This window comes from Vulpes vulpes, chromosome 13 (assembly GCF_048418805.1).
Source record: "Vulpes vulpes isolate BD-2025 chromosome 13, VulVul3, whole genome shotgun sequence".
Taxonomy (NCBI): Eukaryota; Metazoa; Chordata; class Mammalia; order Carnivora; family Canidae; genus Vulpes; species Vulpes vulpes.
In genome coordinates, this window is record NC_132792.1 from 155,289,470 (window position 1) to 155,313,242 (window position 23,773).

The 23,773-nt window shown below is 34.4% G+C and overlaps 1 protein-coding gene across 9 annotated transcripts in view; it reads right to left on the reverse strand.

The window, feature by feature from the left end:
- DENND1B (DENN domain containing 1B) overlaps positions 1 to 23,773 on the reverse strand; it is a 261,506-nt gene that overhangs the window by 173,568 nt on the left and 64,165 nt on the right. For all 9 annotated transcript variants that reach the window (XM_072733418.1, XM_072733421.1, XM_072733423.1 and 6 more), the window contains exon 3: positions 18,322 to 18,365. In XM_072733418.1, the coding sequence (XP_072589519.1) occupies positions 18,322 to 18,365 (44 nt within the window). The remainder of the gene's footprint in view (positions 1 to 18,321; positions 18,366 to 23,773) is intronic.

Sequence of the window (23,773 nt, forward strand, 5' to 3'; positions counted from 1 at the left end):
TGCATCCTCTATTATTATTTAATTTCTGTAGGTTGCTGAGTAATGCCTTATGTGCCAGAATTGGTCTGAAATATGTGCATAGTTAGAATATAATAATTTCACTGCATCAAAATAAATATAAAAACCTCACCCCTAAGAGCTCATTAAAATAAAACTTGTTCACCTTATTTAAGCAGAAAAATAAGGTCATTTCTTCAGGGGCTCAAATTTTATTATCTAAAATGTATGCAGAAATACTATTTTTAATATGAGTTTGCCAGATTGCATAATTCTGTTTCCCAATAAATATTTCAGCTATAAAGCAAAAATTCTAGAATATCATGTGTTCCCAAATTAGTTTGCAATAAAATTTTAAAACTTTAACAGTGAAAAAAGAAGATAAACATGCAGGTAAAATAAGAATCTGATCTCATTTTGCCTCGGGCTTTCTAACACTGCATCTACAAAAGAAACAATCTTGTCTATATAAAGAAAGGTGGGAAGAGAAAAAGACATAATTGTGATGATTTTCTTAGATTTAATTTTAAGTACTTTCCCACGTGCTTGCCACTTACTTTCAATGTTTTATTCTGATTCTTCTTCCTGAGACACAAGAATGCACAAGACACCTAACACTGTATATACATCACAAATTAATAAGAAGTAATTGATATTTTAGGGTTATTTAGATAGATCACTGATAAAATACTGACATGAAACAAAGTATGAAGGCATGATATAGTTCTCTTATATCAGCCATTTTTCTTTACAAAATTTTATTTAAAAAATAAGAAATCAATTTGCCTCAGAAATATATGTTTATATATAATATACATACTTATAGGGGCAGTGAAATAAAATTAGTCAACACATATCAAAAACTAGTGCAAGACATTTCATCCTTTTCATTTAGAAAAACATAGAATACAATTAGGTGATTTTATGTCTGTCTGGTGTGATTTACTGATAGTTAAAAACGGAATAATCAAGTCCAAATAAGCAAAAAGAAATCTAATTTTTTATATATCTGCAGTCATTTAAACATTTATTTTGAATATATTAAGATTTAACAGATTTCCAAATAATTTACATCTCCTTTATAACTGATTCAAGATGCAAAGTTACAAAATGTCCAGCTACCAATCTACTTCAGTTGCAAATCACAAAACATTTTATATATTGTTCTGACCAAATCCTTTTAAAATCATTAAAAGAAGAAATACAGTTGATCCTTGTACAATGCAGAGGTTAGGGACACTGAACTCTCATTCAGTTGAAAATCCACATATAACTTTTGACTTCCCCAAAACTTATCTACTAGTAACCTACTATTGACTGGAAGTCTTATTGATAACATAAACAGTCAATTAACTCATATTCTGTATGTCATATGTATTATATAAAGTATTCTTACAATAATGTAAGCTAGAGAGATGTTATTAAAAGATATAAGAAAGAGGAAATACATTTATAGTACTGTATTCACTGAAAAAAATCAGCATATAAATGGGCCTGTGCAGTTCAAACCCATGTTGTTCAAGGGTCAACTGTGTTTTTTGAAATGATGGAAGTGTAAAAGGATTTTTTAAAAATAAAGAACAGGCATTCTTCTTAAACCGTGCAGACCAAACACTAGACATCATTAAACATGAAAAGAAAATTGTAAACAGTATTGAGTATATTTATTTTAGAATCCACTAACCAGCTAGCTATCTGCAGTTATGAAAGGTCTATGAAGATATAGCTGAAGGGTTAAGATTTGAAATGTTCTTCTGTTACTGTATAATACATAGTTTCTTACTACTATTCATTCTTAGAACTGTAATTCAAACTGTTTCCAGGTAATACCTACCAAGATTTCCTTAATTAATGGTATTTTTACTATTGTTGTATTTTAAAATTACTAGGTAATATGTGCCCTTTTCTCAAAGTATTTCTTTTTTTTTTTTTAAGTTTGTATTCATTTATTCATGAGACACAGAGAGAGTGAGAGGCAGAGACACAGGCAGAGGGAGAAGCAGACTCCCTGCGAGGAGCCCGATATGGGACTGGATCCTAGGACCCCAGGATCACACCCTGCCCCGAAGGCAGACGCTCAACTGAGCCACCCAGGTGCCCCTCAAAGCATTTCTAAATGCATTTTTCTCACCTAGCATGGGAGCACATACTACTTTGTCAGCATATGTTGAATTTTAATTGTTTTATGCTTCTATAGAAATGTATGAAAGAGAAAAGGAACACACAAGTCAGGTACTCATCGTGAACAAACAAGAGAGCTACTAAATCTTCTTGTTGCCTAACTTCTGGACTAAACCACATATTTTCATTCATATTTTGACGAATCCCTATTACAGAACACCAATTTGAAATCTTTCTAAATTTAATATTCCATACCATTCTTAAATCCATTCTTCTTAGATTATCCTGTTCCTGATTTTCTAAGGTTAAGATAACCTATCACAAGTTTATTGGCTTCTCACTCATTCATCTAGTCATTCAAAAATCATTTATTCAGATCTTATTATGTACGAGCCACTATGCTAGATGTGGGAATTTAAAAATTATAAAGTCTGCCCCTTGAAACTTAAAAAAAAAATCCACACATATGGAATAGGGGATATAGAGATATTAAAAAAAAAGAAATATAATGGTAGAATATAGAAATATACCCAAGAAGCTATGGAAGTATAGACAGTTTGCACTGGAGGTCAGGAAAGCCTTCAAAGAAGAATTAATTTTCAAGCTAAGATTGACAATGGAGGGCAGCCCGGGTGGCTCAGTGGTTTAGCGCCGCCTTCGACCCAGGGCCTGATCCTGGAGACCCAGGATTGAGTCCCACGTCAGGCTCCCTGCATGGAGCCTGCTTCTCCCTCTGCCTGCGTCCCTGCCTCTCTCTTTCTGTCTCTCATGAATAAATAAATAAAATCTTTTAAAAAAATAAAAAAATAAATAGAAAAAAATCGACAATGGATGATAATGAAAGAAGAGAAAGAATGAAAATGGGGAGTAAAAACAGAAATGCTACACACAAAAATAAGAAATGGGACCTGGGAAAATCTAGGGTCATGGTATAAAGGAATCTGATCATGTGCTCCCATTTGCTGAATGCCTACCCAACTGACTCATATAGTCCTTAATCTCTACAACGAATCCTGTGAAGTAATCATCATGTCATTCATTGCAGAGGATACTTGTTTCATGGAACAAAGCACAGAACTGACAAAATTCAAACTCCAATCTATATTATAAACAATACAAAGTCTTCTCTGTAATCTATCAGTCTACTTCAATGTCAGCTCATTAAATAAGTTCATCATTCTGTCTTCCAATACAGTAGGGTGACATACTCAGTTACACTCACTACACCATATATACAGATAGATACACAATAAATTAAGGAAAATATCACTCAGTGTTCAGGAATAAGGCTTAAAGATCAACTACCATGCACTCCTAACCACCAGCATCTCCAAAGGAATCTCAGAATGCAGTCAAAACATGGAATCAATGCTACAACTACATTCCCTTCCTAAATACCTTTCTACTGCCAGCTTATAGACCTGTAAACTGCCTTCTGTTTAGTGGTACCCTAAAATCTGGTCTCTGATAATCCTCAATCCCAGAAACAATCAATGAGGTTCACACTCTTCCAGCACACCAGTTCAGCTGTCATTATTCCATTTACACCAACTGACAATAAATCCTGGTGAAGCAAGAGACAAGAATGTAGACCGGACCCATGCAAAATATCTAGGACAAATTTCCCTGTCACATCCCATTCTCAAGTCATGCCAGTGTAGGAATGACAATCAAGAAGAGATAAAAAAACAAAAGTACTTTCAACATTCCAGAAACTGAGTCTTCCTAGAATACTGTCTTTTTTTTATCCTGGCCCCTGCCATCTGTTCTTCATTCTTTCCACCTGTCTTAAAGATGGAAGCACACCTTACCACTGCTATCCAAAGCTAAATCTTCGGCTTGGAGTTGTGATGCAATCTCACCTGAACCACCATTATATCTGTGCATCAGTATCATAGCTCATATAGTGATGTATTATGATTAAATTAATTTTGCCTCCTCTGCTGTAATATGAGGTCCTTCTGAGCTGGGAGCTTCTTATATTTATCTTTATTCATTTAGTATTAAAAAAAATAATTCATAGTGTATACTCAGGTAACATCTGTCATGTTGCTAACTCTAATTCTTGCTATATAAGTGATCAACTTCTAGCTTCTGTCTTCAATCTTTCCTTTTAAAGTGCCTTCTTGCTGTTCTATATAAACATGGTTTTCCCTCCTCAAGCCGTTTAATTCTAGAAGCGACCAAAAGTATACCGCATATTGCCACCACCAAAGAAGTTAATCTAAATTTACTACCTCCTCTTCTTCACTAACCACTAAACTCTTGGCTTGTTTAAATGTGTAATGTCTTCCTTCCCAGAATTCCTACATTATATTGTTAGTAACCTTCATGGCATTTATTACAGCTGGACTTCTGTTGGAACTATATGTAGAAATGAATACTGTAAAAAACAAGAAACAACTATTTGTTCCTGCAACCCCCTTTTACAGAAGAGAAAACTGAAATTCAGAGAAAAAATGTACTTAAAGTCATACACCCACGTTAGTCTTCTGTCAAGTAGAAGGCAGAATGATAGTTTGTTCACTTTTGATTCCCAGGATAATCTTCCTTTGCCTAATAAGCTTTCTTGAAGATTAAGGATGATACATGTTTCCCTATCTCTGGAGAATATCAATAAAGTAGATTATAAAATCTTATAAATTAAAGAACTCCTGCATAGATGCTGATAGCAGCTTTATTCATCATTGCCAAAACTTGGAAGCAACCAAGATGTCCTTCAGCAGGTAAATAGATAAATAAATTGTGGTACATACAATGGAAAATTATTCAGCACTTGAAAGAACTAACCTATTAAGCCATGAAAAGACATGGAGGAACTTTAAATATGTATTACTAAGTAAAAGAAGCCAATTTGAAAAGGCTACATATTTTATGATTCCAAATATATGACTTTCTGGAAAATGCAAAACCATGGTGACAGTAAAAAGATAAGTGGTTTGTAGGGGTGGAGATGGCAAGGAGAGGTGAATGGTCAGAGCAGAATTTTTAGGGCAGTCACCATATTTGTATGATATTATAATGATGAATATATGTCATCATACATTTGTCCAAACCCACAGACTGTACAAGACCAAGAGTGAACCCTAAGGTAAACTACAGACTCTGGGTCATTATGGTATGTCAATGTATATTCATCCTTCATTAAGAATGCACCATTCTGATGAGTGATGCTGATAATGGGGGAGGCTATGCATGTGGGGAAGCAGGGGGCATATGGGAAATCTGTGCACCTCTCTTTCAATTTTGTTGTGAACCATAAACCACTCTAAAAAAATAAAATATTTCAAAAACATTTGGGCAGCCCTGGTGGCTCAGCAGTTTAGCGCTGCCTTCAGCCCAGGGTGTGATCCTGGAGACCTGGGATCGAGTCCCGCATTGGGCTCCCTGCATGGAGCCTGTTTCTCCCTCTGCCTGTGTCTGTCTGTCTGTCTGTCTCTCTCTCTCTCTCTCTCTCTCTTTCTCTCTCTGATAAATAAATAAATAAAATCTTTAAAAAAAATTAATACAGAAGCTCTGTTCTGAATGGCTTATCGAGAGATATGTACATAAAATGACTATCCCTAGAAGTACTGTAAAATAAGAAAACTTAATTTCTAAAGCTTCAAATGAGCTAGACCTCAAAAAAAAATTCTTAGAGAATTCAAATTCCCATAATTAAGATAGATCTTTAGCACACTCATCTAAGTTTATCCCTTAGTTTAATAAATATAGCTGTTTTCTCTGATTTATCATTGTTAAATATAATACAAGGATAGATTTATTCTACTCGGGTTTGTTTTTCCTAAACATATGCAGGTATACTGAGCAAATAAGCTAACATGTTTAAGCTTATTTAAAAAATGTAAGTTTCTATTTGACTAAATTCAATCATTATTCTGGTAAAACTTTTTTAAAGATTCTATTTATTTATTTGGCAGAGAGAAAGTAAGCACACAAGCAGGGGAAGAGGCAGAGGGAGAGGAAGAGTGAGCTCCCCACTGAGCAGGGAGCCCAATGAGGGGCTTGATCCCAGGACCCCAAGATCCTGACCTGAGCTGAAGGCAGACACTTAACCAGTAGAACCACCCAAATGCCCTTACTGATAAACTTGATTCAACAGTAATTATATTTTGTTATATATCTGCTTAAACAGAATTTCCGAAATCTTTAGGTTACTAAAATATTAAACTGATATTAAATTGACTTAATATATAATTATTGGAGACCCATGTAATATCTAAGAGAGAATACTAAATATTGATTACTAAGCATAATTTAAGTCTATGTGCTTATTTTTGTATGCTATAAAATGGTATGCCTTTGGGTTAGTTTAAGGAACATGCTCATTTTCTCCACTCTACAAAGATGTACATGGGATATGTAGGGCTTTAGAAAGTAGTAGTATTATATTTTATAATATATATATATATATATATATATACACACACCAAATAGTTTATAACTTATACATATTATATAAAGGGTATTCATGAGGTCAGATTGACTGCTAAAATGTATGTGCATGCCAGAAAGTTCTCATTTATCCATCCCTCAGAGTTCTTTTTCCATGAAACAGAAGTCAGTTATTTAGGTTAAAGGTTTTAATTAATGAGGCGGTAAGACTACACTGGGAACAACAGGATCAGATAAATATAACTCTGTATATTTTGTTTTCAAAAACAGTTTTGTCCTAAAAACAGCAATTCTTGGACTTTTATTTTTAACCTCTATATTCTTGGAAGTTAATGAGGATGATGAAGAGCTACTATTTATTTATATAATAATATTACTGAATACTGAAAATTACTGTATTAGAAATTAAAACTCATAAATTTTTAACAGATATATGAATTCATTTGAGGACAGCAATCATGGATGCACTGCATGTTAAACAATATAAATTTATTTATTTTTTTTAATTAATTTTTATTGGTGTTCAATTTACCAACATACAGAAAAACACCCAGTGCTCATCCCGTCAAGTGTCCACCTCAGTGCCCATCACCCATTCCCCTCCAACACCCGCCCTCCTCCCCTTCCACCACCCCTAGTTCATTTCCCCGAGTTAGGAGTCTTTATGTTCTGTCTCCCTTCCTGATATTTCCCAACATTTCTTTTCCCTTCCTTTATATTCCCTTTCACTATTATTCATATTCCCCAAATGAATGAGAACATACACTGTTTGTCCTTCTCCGATTGACTTATTTCACTCAGCATAATACCCTCCAGTTCCATCCACGTTGAAGCAAATGGTGGGTATTTGTCGTTTCTAATTGCTGAGTAATATTCCATTGTATACATAAACCACATCTTCTTTATCCATTCATCTTTCGATGGACACCGAGGCTCCTTCCACAGTTTGGCTATTGTGGCCATTGCTGATAGAAACATCGGGGTGCAGGTGTCCCGACGTTTCATTGCATCTGAATCTTTGGGGTAAATCCCCAACAGTGCAATTGCTGGGTCGTAGGGCAGGTCTATTTTTAACTCTTTGAGGAACCTCCACACAGTTTTCCAGAGTGGCTGCACCAGTTCACATTCCCACCAACAGTGCAAGAGGGTTCCCTTTTCTCCGCATCCTCTCCAACATTTGTTGTTTCCTGCCTTGTTAATTTTCCCCATTCTCACTGATGTGAGGTGGGATCTCATGGTGGTTTTGATTTGTATTTCCCTGATGGCAAGTGATGCAGAGCATTTTCTCATGTGCATGTTGGCCATGTCCATGTCTTCCTCTGTGAGATTTCTCTTCATGTCTTTTGCCCAATTCATGATTGGATTGTTTGCTTCTTTGGTGTTGAGTTTAATAAGTTCTTTATAGATTTTTGGAAACTAGCCCTTTATCTGATATGTCATTTGCAAATATCTTCTCCCATTCTGTAGGTTGTCTTAGTTTTGTTGACTGTATCCTTTGCTGTGCAAAAGCTTCTTATCTTGATGAAGTCCCAATAGTTCATTTTTGCTTTTGTTTCTTTTGCCTTTGTGGATGTATCTTGCAAGAAGTTACTGTGGCCGAGCTCAAAAAGGGTGTTGCCTGTGTTCTCTTCTATGATTTTGATGGACTCTTGTCTCACATTTAGATCTCTCATCCATTTTGAGTTTATCTTTGTGTATGGTGAAAGAGAGTGGTCCAGTTTCATTCTTCTGCATGTGGATGTCCAATTTTCCCAGCACCATTTATTGAAGAGACTGTCTTTCTTCCAATGGATAGTCTTTCCTCCTTTATCGAATATTAGTTGACCATACATTTCAGGGTCCACTTCTGGGTTCTCTATTCTGTTCCATTGATCTATGTGTCTGTTTTTGTGCCAGTACCACACTGTCTTGATGACCACAGCTTTGTAGTACAACCTGAAATCTGGCATTGTGATGCCCCCAGATATGGTTTTCTTTTTTAAAATTCCCCTGGCTATTCGGGGTCTTTTCTGATTCCACACAAATATTAAAATAATTTGTTCTAGCTCTCTGAAGAAAGTCCATGGTATTTTGATAGGGATTGCATTAAACGTGTAAATTGCCCTGGGTAACATTGACATTTTTACAATATTAATTCTGCCAATCCATGAGCATGGAATATTTTTCCATCTCTTTGTGTCTTCCTCAATGTCTTTCAGAAGTGTTCTATAGTTTTTAGGGTATAGATCTTTTACCTCTTTGGTTAGGTTTATTCCTAGGTATCTTATGCTTTTGGGTGCAATTGTAAATGGGATTGACTCCTTAATTTCTCTTTCTTCAATCTCATTGTTAGTGTATAGAAATGCCATTGATTTCTGGGCATTGATTTTGTATCCTGCCACGCTACCAAATTGCTGTATGAGTTCTAGCAATCTTGGGGTGGAGGCTTTTGGGTTTTCTATGTAGAGTATCATGTCATCGGCGAAGAGGGAGAGTTTGACTTCTTCTTTGCCAATTTGAATGCCTTTAATGTCTTTTTGTTGTCTGATTGCTGAGGCGAGGACTTCCAGAACTATGTTGAACAGCAGTGGTGAGAGTGGACATCCCTGTCTTGTTCCTGATCTTAGGGGAAAGGCTCCCAGTGCTTCCCCATTGAGAATGATATTTGCTGTGGGCTTTTCGTAAATGGCTTTTAAGATGTCAAGGAAAGTTCCCTCTATCCCAACACTCTGAACAATATAAATTTAAATGGTGATGGTGATGATAAAATTAGTTTGGTCTTGCAGATCTCAGATACGTTTTAAAGTGTCAGTGTGCTCTTAAATATGAAAGGGCACAGTGAAATAAAAATGTGACTTTTGTCTGTCTTATCTGATAATATATGACTGTGAAAAGCTATGAAAATTGTTAAAAATCACTCAACTTTAATGGGCTTGCTTCCTTAGATTATTGATTAATGCCTTTGCCTACAATGTTGTTCTTAGCTGTGTACCTCTGAGACAGCTGAAAATCTGTGTGTTAACAGAATAATTTCTTCACTTAATTCTGAGTTCACTACGTTTTTTACTCCTTAAGGGAGAAAAAAAGTACAAAAGTTCATTTATGAAAGAACTATTCAATAGTATTCCTGGCCATATTAATTTTAAATATTTCACTGTCATTTTGATTAAACAAATAACTACATGTTGCTTCTTGGATCCCATCATAGTCAAACATTCAAATCTTCTAACAACTTTTCAAATTTTGACTTCCTAAACTCACTCTGAATATAGAAAAAAAATTAAAAACTTCCAGAGTATGTTTTTATAACCAAAACTATCTCAGAGATTTCCTAGAGGTTCCTTGAAAAGCACAGCGATATGTTCTCTTACCTTACAAAATGAGATACTAGAAAAAATTTTGCTTGCTTGATGTGTTATTATATTTAATAGTTGCATACAAAAAGCTAGAAAATGAGACAACATGCTTAGCCTGCCCTAGGTTGAACAGGCATGTATATAAATTTTATGAATATGAATATTTAAAAAATCATATACTGTATAGAAAGTCCCAAGAGATATACCAATGCCCTTGCTGTCCATAATATGTTTTACCCTTCAGGAAAAAAAAAAAAAAAAAGATCAAATCTCTTATGAAATAGTTTTTAGGTTTTCCTATACTTATCAGATTCCTGGCAGTACTTTGCCCAATGATATTAGACAACAATAATGTAATACTGCCAGTTATAATTTCAGTTATTATTTAAAATGTTTACTTGTCCATAACCTTTACTTCTTTATTTTAATCTCTGGCACTTCTAGGCCAGCGTTTCTCAACTGGGTATGCACATCAGATACCCATGAGGTTTTACAAAAATACATTTCAGGCCCCTACTCCAGACATCTTTACTTGATATTCTCTTTACTTGATATTCTTGGTATATTCTTGTTATATTATGTCTCAGAATTATTGAATGCTGTATCTCAAAATTTTTCTTCAAATTTCCTCAAATTAATTCACCCAGTTTTATAAATCAGATATAACTCCTTTGGAAAGTCTTACTCCTTGCTCTTTGAAACATTTTCTCTAAAACCTTTTTGAATGGATTTATAACATTTTTCATACAACAGAAATAACCAAATTTTCTTTTTCCTATTTTATTTTTATTATAAACCCTCACCAGACCTTTACCATTTGCTTTTGGCATTTTTTGTTTGTTTGTTTGGTTGGTTTGGTTTGTATTTTTATCAAACTATAGATGACATACAACATTGTATTCATTTCAGGTATTCAACACAGTGAATCAACAATTTGATACATCATGCAAAGCTCACTGTGATTAGTGTAATTCCCATCTGTCACCATACAACATTATTACAATATTATTGTACCTGTACCTGTACTTTTTATTCCTGTGACTTATTTATCTTATAACTGAAAGTCTGTACCTCTTAATCCCCTTCACCTATTTTGCCCATCCTCCCCAGGATAACTTAACCATAACCATTAAGCATCTACATCTACAGGTAGTTTAGTCTTATTTCTGATGCTTGCCTGAAGCCTCTGCTGTAAGCTACAGGCCAGCGTTTTTGTTTTTAACAAAGTATGTCAGTCTCAAAGCCTCGCAAAAGGGTTGTATCAGGTATTTCAAACTTCTGACACTTCAAAGAATAGACTCTTAGGGACACCTTTGAACTGACATCACTTAGATAACTTTCAGGCCATTTCTGTAGACTGAGGCAGAACTTCTGAGACTCATTTTAGTCAAGAAACAAAGTTTCATGAGACCTTTAAGACAAAATCCAGCAAAACAATAATTAATCGTATTGTATTAAATAATGAGGGAAAAAATAAATAAATAAATAATGAGGGAAATTTTATTGTTTGAAATATTATTGATGCCGTTTTAATTATCTATTTTCTGGACATATAAGAAAGTCTTTATTCATTTTACTACACTGTAACCTACAATTTAGTAAACTCTACTTCTATAAACTGAAATATTTTTAAGTTATATCTTATTCTCACTGATACTCTTCCTCCCTGAATTCAGAAACTCTTACTAAGCCCCTTCACTTTCATACCAATATTGTTTTTTGCATAAATTCAATAAATGTGTCTTTCATTATACCAGTATATAACTGGTGATTGCACAACCAAGGTCTTAAAGCGTCATTTTTGAGAAAGATACTTGTTTAATCAGCCATGCCAAGACACTTTTAAGGAACAAAGTAAGCTGTACTTATGGAGCCTACAATGTCATTCCCAGAAAAAGTGGCCTGATGCCTGGCTGACAGGGTCCAAACTTAAAGGTCTTGAAGAAGGTCCCATCCTCATAGACCAGGAACCTTAGCAAATTCTCTAAATCTTGGAAAGAAAAACCAAAGTTATAGGCAGTACATGTAAAATCTGGAAAAGATATTTGCTTGGACCTAATTTTCTACCTTTGGGATAGTAAATAACAGAGGCTTCTAAAAACTTAATCTTTTATTAGAAATTCCTTATGAAAATTTTTGGAAAAAAGTTAATTTTGTAGACATAGCAATTATTCTACATTGCATGGTTCTAGATATGTAAAGTAAATTCATGGAGGCTCATAGCCTAAATTAATTCTCTTGTTGTACCCATGTAAAAAATCAGGCCAAATCTTTAGGGACGTGATTCATTCTGCTTTCTAGAGTGATCTTTCTTTGAAATTATTATGCTTGCAATAGGAAGAAGAAGACTATAGGAAATATTTGTAAAAGATTAAACTGAACAAAAAGATCACTGGTTGTTCCCATTGGAAAATAAGCAATTGCCTAATATACTCTTTTAGGGGCTCTGTGCCTATTTTACAACTCTTTAAATGGTAGATAAATGATAGCAATGCAAATAATATTTGTCCACAGACATGTCTTATAGAGGGATAATTGAATCCCCTCCTTCCTTACCCCTTACCCCATGTGGATAAAACCATAGAACTCTACATCTATTTGTAAATTTATTACAGCCTTCCTGATTTATCTATACAATTCTACTTTGAGCTCCTCTTTGAATAGGATGCAACATTTTACTCACACCCTCATCAACTAACGAGTTTTTAAAAACTTAAAAATAAAATGTTACATTTGTATTAGAGTCATGATTATATCTTCTTTTAAAAATTATTCTTTAATACTAGTCTCAGAACATTTGGTCTAATGGAGCAAATAAAACGTAAGGAAAATGATAGATCTAATAAGTGGCATAATATGGGAAGCATAAAATGCCAAGAGAACTCCCAGGAGGTGCATTCTATCCAGACCTGCGACATAAAGAAAAAGGCTTCTTGGAGGAAATGACCTCTAAGCCAACACTAGAAAGACAGGCAAAAGGGAGTGCAAGTAGGAGATTAGCATTTCAGACAGAAAGACTCACATGTTCAAAGACAGAATATAAATAAATGGTACAGAAGAGAAAATAACGTTCACTAAAAAGTACAGGCCATTTCTTATACAGAGAAAGGACAGAGGCACAGAGACATAGGTGGCTAAAGATGAAAACAAAAGACTTGAAACAAGGAACTTGATCATGGTGAGAAGTTGACCCTCATCTTGAAGGTGTCAATCGGGAGTAGTGAGTTTAAATGAGTCTTCAGGACTACAGGCTCTGGAGTCAGTATCTGGCTTGGAATAATGGCTCTATTACTTACTAATTGTGTGACTTTTGCCATGTAAATTAAGTACTTTGTAGGTCTGTTTATCTGTTAGATGGGAAATATAGTAGTCCTTTACTTCATAGAGGCATAATTAGGATTCAATAGTTAATACAGGCCAAGTACCTAGAAACTGCCTAACACATGGTAAGGTACCAATGACAGTAGTGACAGAAGTAACAGTATTTGGTTTTTAGAGAGAGATCATTCCATTGTCTTTTAGATCAGTCTAGCTACACTTGTGGAGAATAAATTAAATAGGCACAAAAACATAAAGAAGAATTAGGAAGATATGAATTAAGAAAAGGACCCCAGAAGTAAAGAGAAGTGGAGAGAGTTACAAGACATGAAAGAGGCACAAGCAATAGTATTTGATGACAGATTGCAAGGAGCAGTTGAATGAAGGAAAAAGAATAAAAAATAAACAGAGTCCTTGGCTTGGGAAAGCAAGTGGGAGCATTCACTGAAATAAGACACACTAGAACAATTACTCCAGGTTACTCAGGTAATGTGGCAGGCACAGTAACACAAAAATGGGTCTGGAACACAAAAAGAGGAATGTCTCAAAATATCACAACAGACAAAACATTTCATTTTGTATTACGGAGAGAGTACATTAGAGAAATGGGAAAGGGCATCTGAGATATACAACATGGCCTAGAAGCGTGAAAGGCCTGGAGCCTGTGGAAAAATAGAAAAAGTACTGCAGGGCAGAAGGTAAATAAGAAGTATGACCTGGGGTCAGCTTTTCATAACCTTCTTTCCTATCCAAATGATCTTAATGATTTCTGATGTCTTGGCCATTACTAAAAGATTGTGGCTCCATGGTCCTATGACTTCCACTCATATTCATCCTGAGTTTAAGATTTTCAAAAAAATAACTAAAAAGTAATAAAGTTTCACCAGTTAAACAGCAAATATCCACTGTAGTCATCAACTAATGGCATAGGAATTTCAGAAAGTCAGAAAGCACACATCAGAAAAGAATTTTTACATATTAGTACCTGTGCTATTACATTATAAATCTTCCTGAAGGTCTATAAAGCAAAATAAAAGTAAAATTCTCAAACTTGTTATTCACCTATAAAAATTATATTCTAGGGGCACGTGGGTGGCTCAGTCAGTTAAGCATCTGCCTTTGGCTCAGGTCATGATCCCAGGGTCCTGGGACAGAGCCCCGCATTGGGCTCCCTGCTCAGTGGGGAGTCTGTTCTTCCATCTGACTCTCCCGCCTCTCATCCTCTCTCTCTCTTTCTCTCAAATAAATAAAATCTTTTTTTAAAATGACATTCTACATAAAGCAGTTTTATCTATCCCTCACCATAAGTTAATAAACATTCATGGCCATGTGACATTTTAACAAAACTATTGGTTCACACTTACTGTTTTCTACATGCCAGGCATGACTTTCAGTGTTTTATAAGCTTCATATCATTTCGTTCTTATCATAATTCTTTCAGACCAGTAAAATCAGTCCCATTTTGCAAATGAGTAATTAAGAGAGATTCAGTCCCTGTCTAAAGCAACACTTCACACAATCTATAAATACAGAGCCAGTATTCAAACACATCTGTGTTTCATTCCAGCATTTATTTTTTTAAAAGGTTTTATTTATTTATTCACGAGAGACACAGAGAGAGAGAGACAGGCAGAGGCAGAGGGAGAAGCAGGCTCTATGTAGGGAGCCTAATGTGGGACTTGATCTCGGGACCCCAAGATCATGCCCTGGGCCGAAGGCAGATGCTTAACCGCTGAGCCACCCAGGCATCCCTGATTCCAGTATTTATAAGATTTTATTTCTTTTTTTCTTTTTAAAAAATATTTTATTTTTTTATTTGAGAGAGAGCACAAGCCAGTGGAGAGACAGAGGGAGAAGAAGCAGCAGACTCCCCATTGAGCAGGGAGCCCGACACGGGGCTCCATCCCAGGATCCTGCAATCATTATCTGAGCCAAAGGCAGATGCTCAACCGAGCCACCAGGCACCCCTAAGATTTTATTTCTAAACTCACTCTAAAAGTGTATTTTTCTCACAAAGATTGCTCCTCTTACTGAAGAAACACAGACCAACCATGGCCCCAAAAGAGCATGGTATATGCAAGCAGGGATGCTATAGAAACATGAACCATAAAAATGACAAGCAGAGAGTAAAGGGAAAATTAAGTATTCTGAGAAACAGCCTCAAGCCATAAGTATAAATGTGAACAACAGAGAACTAAGGGCAATGGAGAATTACCTTGATTACAACAAAAAGAAACAAAATTACTCATTTTATATAGAACCCCTGAACTCCTCACAAATGTACAAAGGGATACTGCCAGTATCAGTGGCACAGAGGGGAAGACTTGGTCTGCATTCATCTTCTCAGCCAAACATTTGCAAAACATAAATCTGACATCAACTCAGTCTGTTTAGCAATTCTTTAATTTGCTTACAGCTTTGTATTTCCTCAGGCTGTAAACACTTCTCCATTCTTCTCCAATCTCCAAAGTCCCATCTGCCACTTACACAAAGATAATTCAACATTTCTTGGAGTGACAAAAATCAAATTCATCCTCTCGTCACTGTTCCTCTCTACCCCATACCCTGCAAAGCACCTCAAGACCAACGTCTTTCCTCCTTCCTCCTTATACTCATCTTACTTTTCATTCCTAATGTAACCAACCCTTTCAGATCCTTTTGATGCCTACAGCTGAACTACTGTAATAGCCAACTAATTTCCATGTTCCTGGTTTCTCCCACAACCAATCCCTACAGAAATCTCTTCCCGACTAATATTCCTAACATACTTATTTTGCTATATTACATTCTCCTCAAGTTCTGAAGGACCAACTCTTCAGCAAGGACTTTAATGTTACCAAAACTCAGCTCTATTTACATTTACAGTTTCATTTCCTACTTTCCTATACAAAATTCTCTATTTACCTCCCCCCAAAATCAAATTACAGCTCCTGAAATGTGACTGTGAACTGTCCCACTAGTTCTACCAACTAAAGAAGGAAGACACACTTGAGGAGCATGTAATAAACCAACACCTATGATGAACCAACAACTCTATGTAGTAGAACCAAAGGGTAATTAATCAATACTGTTCCTTTGGATTAAATAACACATTGATTTCAAATTATAAAAATAATGAGGGAAAAGAACTGTTATGATAAACTATTGTTAAAAGAGCTAAAATAAAGTGAGTAGGATCTGAGACAGCATTCTAAGCAGAAAGAATATAGCTTAATTGCTAATAGCACATGCTTTTGAATTAGACAAACTTGCCTTCAAATCTTAGCTCTGTCTCTGATAAGCAGTGCGATCACAGGCAACTTTCTTAACCCTTACTTTGGGGAATGATACTACCTCCCAGCAGTACTCGGTGGGTTTGAAGATGAAATGAATTATGCACATAAAGCACATAATATAGCACCAGTACATGGTAACAGCTAAATAAAAAGCTTTTTATAATTATTTACTGAAGCAAGTCTCAGATCCAGGGAAAAGGCTGGTTAGCAAGAAATAGTCTACAACAGTAGTAAGTGGTAAGAAAGATGAGAAATATACAGCGTACTTGAATCATCTCTAGTATTCAGAATATTCACCAAAAAGCATATGGCAAAACCATTCTTCAAGGCCCGTGGCTAGATTCCCATAGAAAGTTTGGTTTCTTCAGACATAATAAGAAATATTTAGACAAAATGGTATCTAAAGTTCTTTTCAGTTCTAACCTTCTAAAGTGTATAAGTGTATAAGAATCCTAAAGTGTATAAGAATTGCTATGAACTAGAATTCTGGACACTCTTCACCATTTCCCAGTTAAACTGCTTTTGCATTTTAATGGGTATGTAAGGGCTTATTAATGTTCCACTAACTTCACAAATTTGGGAAACAAAACATTTCAGCCCCAACTAAAAAATTCCTATCACCAGTTTATCAGTCACAAAGAGGGACAGCAATAGTTGGTCTCACTGAAAAATTTACTGTAGTTGAACTCAACAAGTATATGATTGCTCTTATGTGACCCAAAGTGAGGATTCTTCAGATCTCCTAGGATTTCTCCAGATGGTTTAAAGGGTAGAAAATAAAAGCAAAAAAAAGACATGTCCTGGACAGGTGGCTTGTTCTTGGGTCAGTGGACAAGAATGGAGAATACCAGAAGAAAAATAGTATTGCAAAACACTAAAAATGAATCAGTAAGGCTCTCCCCTAACCACACATTACTTCAGAACAAACTCAGTTATGCATCATATATCCAAATCATGTATTCACTGTAGGGACTCCTTTTGCATACTTAAGATATTTATAAATCTATTCTTTCTCTAAAAAGCTCAAAACTAATTAAGAGTGCACACCTCTCCTTTCATGTGAAAAATAGTCAAGGACTGCATTAGATTGAATTAATATTTAACATGCTCATTTACTTTTTTTCAGCGTAACTTCTTAGCCTTACATGCAGAAAGTTATCCTTCCACATATCAAAATCACTTATTTGTATACTTGTTTCTGAATGAACTCCTTTAAATAAACATTCTTCTGTTTACTTATTTCTGAATGAACTGCTTTAAATAAATGGTCAGCTTTCATTTTTATAACTTATGAGAAGTTTAAGAATTGTATCTGTGAACTTAACTTATGGTTAAGTTTAATACTAATAAAATTTTTAATTTTAAGAGTGATAAGATTGTTTTACCATTGCTTTGCAGGCAAAAAAAAAAAGCTCATCAGATTTCCATGAAACTTGAAATTTTGTCATATAATTCATTTCAAAATTATAAATCTGTAATTATAAAATTTTAAATTTTTTTGTGTATACCATGTCAATATACAATTCATAATTTTGGTCATAATCATTACTTAAGGAACTATAGAAGACTATAATTTAAAATATAAATGGAATAAACTCATTCTGAAATCTCATTTTCTTTTAAGAAAGCTATAGATAAGAATTATATAAAATAAGGAAATATAGTCAACTCAATATATATGTAAGCGATTCAGACATCACTGTAACAAGGAGAGATCTAATCATTTATTCATCCTGCACACATGATTCTTTTTTCCTCACAGCTGGTCAAGAGAAAATACATATAGCAATTCATGTATAGTAGTAGTTGCTGCAGTAACAGCAGCAATAATCATAGTACCCCCATTACAAATGTTTTTTAAAAGATTATGTAGTTCCAACCTGATCGCCAAAGTCCTCTGGGAATTTCCACAATACCACCGGATCTGTAAATAATTGACACATGGAATTAGAAGCAAAAGAGCACATTTACACCAACATTCTTGTTAAAACATTGTCAGAGTTACCTTTTAACTAATTTTTAAATTTCTCTTTAAACATTTACAGTTGATGAGGTTAAACATAAAGTATTTTGATCTTTTAAGCATTTTAATGACCTCTGGAAACAGGAGCAAAAGTAGTAACTTGGTCAGATTATTAAAACTCATTATTTCTTTTCACAACTCACTTTTTTATTTACATACTTCACACTTTAAGATTCTGAAGTATGAATTTTCAGATTTAACTATAGTTAACATATTGGTCTTAATTTGAAAAGAAAAGCATAAATGTGATAAATATGTAACAAATATACTATAGTTAGAAATTAGATCATAATATATCATCTTAAATCTCCATTTAAAATCCTAAATATTTATGAACACTGTAATAATGCTTGCTTTATATCAAAATTCATTTCTGATATCCTATATTTGCAACTCTAAAAAGCCTTTTATAAAATAACAGATATAAATTAGTATGTATAAGACATCAAGCTTACTTAAACTGATATTTGCAGGGCATTTTAAAAAAAATTTTCTAATATATCGTATCTAGTTATTCAGATATAAAAACCATTGTTGTTGTTGTTTTTTTCCCATTGTTGTTTTATAAATATTCCCACTGGTTTTTCATTTTCATCATTTCTCACAATATTTCTTTTCTTTTTAGTATATTAAAAATGTCCTTTTAATTAAATTAGCATTAATAAATATTTTGGTTGTGTGCTCACTTTTTAAATGTGTCAAAAACAAACTTCTGAATATCTGTAGAGATGTGCTTTAAAACAATAGTGTACAAAAAAAAAAAACAATAGTGTACAACAGACAATATTACTTCTGAAAAAGCCTCTGAATGCTCAAGACAATATAAATAACAAGTACCGCTGATACAACAGGATTTAAATTCAACTCCAGTAAAAAGGATATACCAAAGATAGCATTTTATCTTCCCAGTCAGTAAACAATTATAGTTCTAATCCATTATTTCCTCTAATTCTATGCTGCTTTTATAAAAATACAGTCCAAGAATGCATAATTTCAAGTTTTAATTACAAAACTCAATAATAACCGAGAAACATTTTTAGCACAAGCAATCTCCTCTTGCTGTATTACTTAAATTCAAAAGAATTTTTTTCAATTATTTTAAATTAAAAAGAAAAGAAAGCATACTTTCTAAATTAACATTGTTACTTAGTAAGGAATAGAAGGTTTCTATATATGTCAATAAATTAAGAAATCATTTAAAACATAAAAATAATGCATTACAAATTCACAAAGGTAATATTAAATAATTATCTCTTCATATAAAACAAAATGTACATTTCTAAAATGAATCACATGCATTACACTCACCTAAAAATACTCAAGATATGGAAGATTAAGGTGGATATATATATATATATACACACTATATATATATATATACACACACACACACACACACGTGTAATGAGTGTGTTATGTTGGAAAATATGTAAGTGTAAGTCAGTTTTACCAAAATAGTAGTTATTAAGATTTGAATTGCATAAAAGTTATACAATGGAATTTTCATGAAATATTATTTTGATAAGTTAATACACTAATAGCCATATAAGCAAATCAATTATAAAGAAACGTAGAATAGTTCTCTCTTATAAAAATGGAGTTTAAATTATATGTTCTCATTCATTTGGGGAATATAAATAATAGTGAAAGGGAATAGAAGGGAAGGGAGAAGAAATGGGTAGGAAATATCAGAAAGGGAGACAGAACATAAAGACTCCTAACTGGGAAATGAACTAGGGGTGGTGGAAGGGGAGGAGGGCAGGGGGTGGGGGTCAATGGGTGATGGGCACAGAGGGGGGCACTTGACGGGATGAGTACTGGGTGTTATTCTGTATGTTGGCAAATTGAACACCAATTAAAAATAAATTTATTATTTAAAAAACTGGAATTTAAAAATGGAATTTAAGAGTTACAATGTGAATATTTCAAACATCCCTTTTAAACAACCTCAATTTTATAGTTGCCATTTAAGAAAATGTTTGTGACAAGTCTCTTAAGCTTACGTCTTAAAACCAGAATGTTTACCTTGTACAGACAAGGCTATTGTTCACAGCATTTACTCAAGTGTATTTTGCTAACTTACTTTTCCTCATCCTCTATTATTCTGTGTTTTTCTTTTTTTTTTTTTTTTAAAGAATTATTTATTCATGACAGACACAGAGAGAGAGGCAGAGACACAAGCAGAGGAAGAAGCAGGCTCCCCACAGGGAGCCCTATGCAGGACTGTATCCCAGATCCTGGGATCAGGCCCTGAGCTGAAGGCAGACAATCACTGAGCCACCCAAGTGTCCTGGTTTTTTTGTTTGTTTTGCTTTTTTCTCTATCGCCTATTTCACAGAGAATGAACAAGTGAATTCATGAAAATTCATCTACTGATTTATTTAGTGAAAAATATCCTATTTCTTTTCATTAAATGAAATTTCCACCTCAGCACTCAAAAATTTATTATAATGGGAATCTATATTTTGAAATTGATTAACTTAATTACTGCCTGTGTTGCTAGATTTACACTATATCTGACACATCTCTGTAGAAACTTTTCACAAAGGAAACTTTACCTCAAAGGAAAAATAATTTAAAACAAAACAAAACACCTGGTTCCCAAATGTAATTCCCTAAGGATTACTTTCTAGCTATCAGATCTGAGCTGGCAATGTTAGGTCAATTTTCTGCTTATTTTATGAGTGAAAGGATGAGAACCACTAGCAAAAATCACTGCTGCTGGTGAGGCCCAATGTACACTGTGCTTCTCTTCTTACCAATCTCTACCAGCAATTCAAGGGAGATTCCATATCTTAATTTTAAAAAAAAACCTTTGCCAGCAACTATCTAGAAAGCAAATAAATGTGAAAGGAAAAATATATGACTCAATTTGTACATAAATATAGCCAATCTCATTCTAATAAAAGATGTTACAGTATAGAAAGGAAAATATAAAAATTTTTATCAAATCAGTAAATTTGGAATAAGAATATTTTAAATATTATTTCTGCATCACCATCAGAAGTATTCCAAATTCATGACTAAAGCTTTTTTAAAATACAAGGTGAGATAAATTCAGCAAATTTTTTTCCCTTTCCAATCAGGTCTTTCACATTTTCTGGCCCTCCACTGGAAACAATAATTAAAATAACTTAAAATACGGGTGTGATTCAGCTACATTATTAAAAAAATGGAAAGCAAACTTTTAAATTTGCATAAATATTCACTGAATTCTGTGGAATTCACAGATGAATTTTTAAAACTATTTGTAAAACAAATGTTTTACAAATGTAAAACATTTGTAAAATTATAGTTCAGAGACTATGTACTTTTGAAAGTAGAATATATATTAGAAAGTAATATGATGGATTATAGCTTTCAGTGTTTGATTTACATACCTTGCAGAATCAGAATTTTATGAATGAGAAAACCAAGGCCAAAACAAGAAGTTTGTCTTAGTTATAAGGCTAGTCAATGTGAGAGACTAGAACTTTCTTAGTTGAGATCTAAAGAGCAGTTATTTTATATTATATTACTTTATTTTATTTTGACTTTGTTTATATGAGAAAGAGAAGCAGAGCAAGAGTGAGCAAGAGAACACGCACGAGTGGGGGGAGGAGCAGAGGGAGAGGGATAAGCAGACTTTCCTGCAGAGCGCAGAGCCTGACGTGGGGATGGATTCCAGGACCCCAAAATCACAACCTGAGCCAAAATCAAGACTCTGACATTTAACTGATGGCACCACCCAGGCGCCCCAAAAGCAGCTATTTTAAATAATTTCCAGAATCAATACATTTCTCTGTCCCATTTAAATTCAATCTATTCCATTCAAAACTCTATGCAGTGATAAAGAAAGAGGAAAGGTCCCTGCACTCCAAAGCCCGATAGCACACATGGGAAAAGGCTCTCTATTTTTGTGCAAACTATTGTTTTAGGCTGGTTCAACACTCGTAAAGCAATCAATGTGATAGATCATATCAACAAGAGAAAAAACAAGAACTAGATGATCCTCTCAATAGATGAGGAGAAAGCATTTGACAAAATACAGCATCCATTCCTGATCAAAACTCTTCAGAGTGTAGGGATAAAGGGAACATTCCTCAGAATCTTAAAAGCCATCTACAAAAAGCCCACAGCAAATATCATTCTCAATGGGGAACACTGAGAGCCTTTCCCCTAAGATCAGGAACATGACAGGGATGTCCACTCTCACCACTGCATTCAACATAGTATTAGAAGTCCTGGACTCAGCAATCAGACAACAAAAAGAAATAAAAGGCATTCAAATTGGCAAAGAAGAAATCAAACTCTCCCTCTTCACAGATTACACGATACTGTACATAGAAAACCCAAAAGACTCCACCCCAAGATTGCGAGGACTCATACAGCAAATTGGCAGTGTGGCAGGATACAAAATCAATGCCCAGACATCAGTAGCATTTCTATACACTAACAATGAGACTGAAGAAAGAGAAATTCCGGAGTCAATCCATTTACAATTGCACCCAAAAGCATAAGATATCTAGGAATAAACCTAACCAAAGTGGTAAAGGATCTATACCCTAAAAACTACAGAACATTTCTGAAAGAAATGGAGGAAGATACAAAGAGATGGAAAAATATACCATGCTCATGGATTGGAAGAATTAATATTGTGAAAATGTCAATGTTACCCAGGGCAATATACACATTTAACGCAATCCCAATCAAAATACTATGGACTTTCTTCAGAGTTGGAACAAATCATCTTAAGATTTGTGTGGAATCAGAAAAGACCCCGAATAGCCAGGGGAATTTTAAAAAAGAAAACCATAGCTGGGGGCATCACAATGCCAGATTTCAGGTTGTACTACAAAGCTGTGATCATCAAGACAGTGTGGTCATGGCACAAAAACAGACACATAGATCAATGAAACAGAATATTGAATCCAGAAATGGGCCCTCAACTGTATGGCCAAATAATATACAACAAAGCAGGAAAGACTATCCACTGGAAAAAAGACAGCCTCTTCAATAAATGGTGCTGGGAAAATTGGACATTCACATGCAGAAGAATGAAACTAGACCATTCTCTTACACCATACACAAAGATAAACTCAAAATGGATGAAAGATCTAAATGTGAGACAAGAATCCATCAAAACCCTAGAGGAGAACACAGGCAACACCCTTTCTGAACTTGGCCACAGCAGCTTCTTGCAAGATACATCTATGAAGACAAGGGAAACAAAAGCAAAAATGAATTATTGGGACTTCATCAAGATAAAAAGCTTCTGCACAGCAAAAGAAACAGTCAACAAAACTAAAAGACAACCTACAGAACTGGAG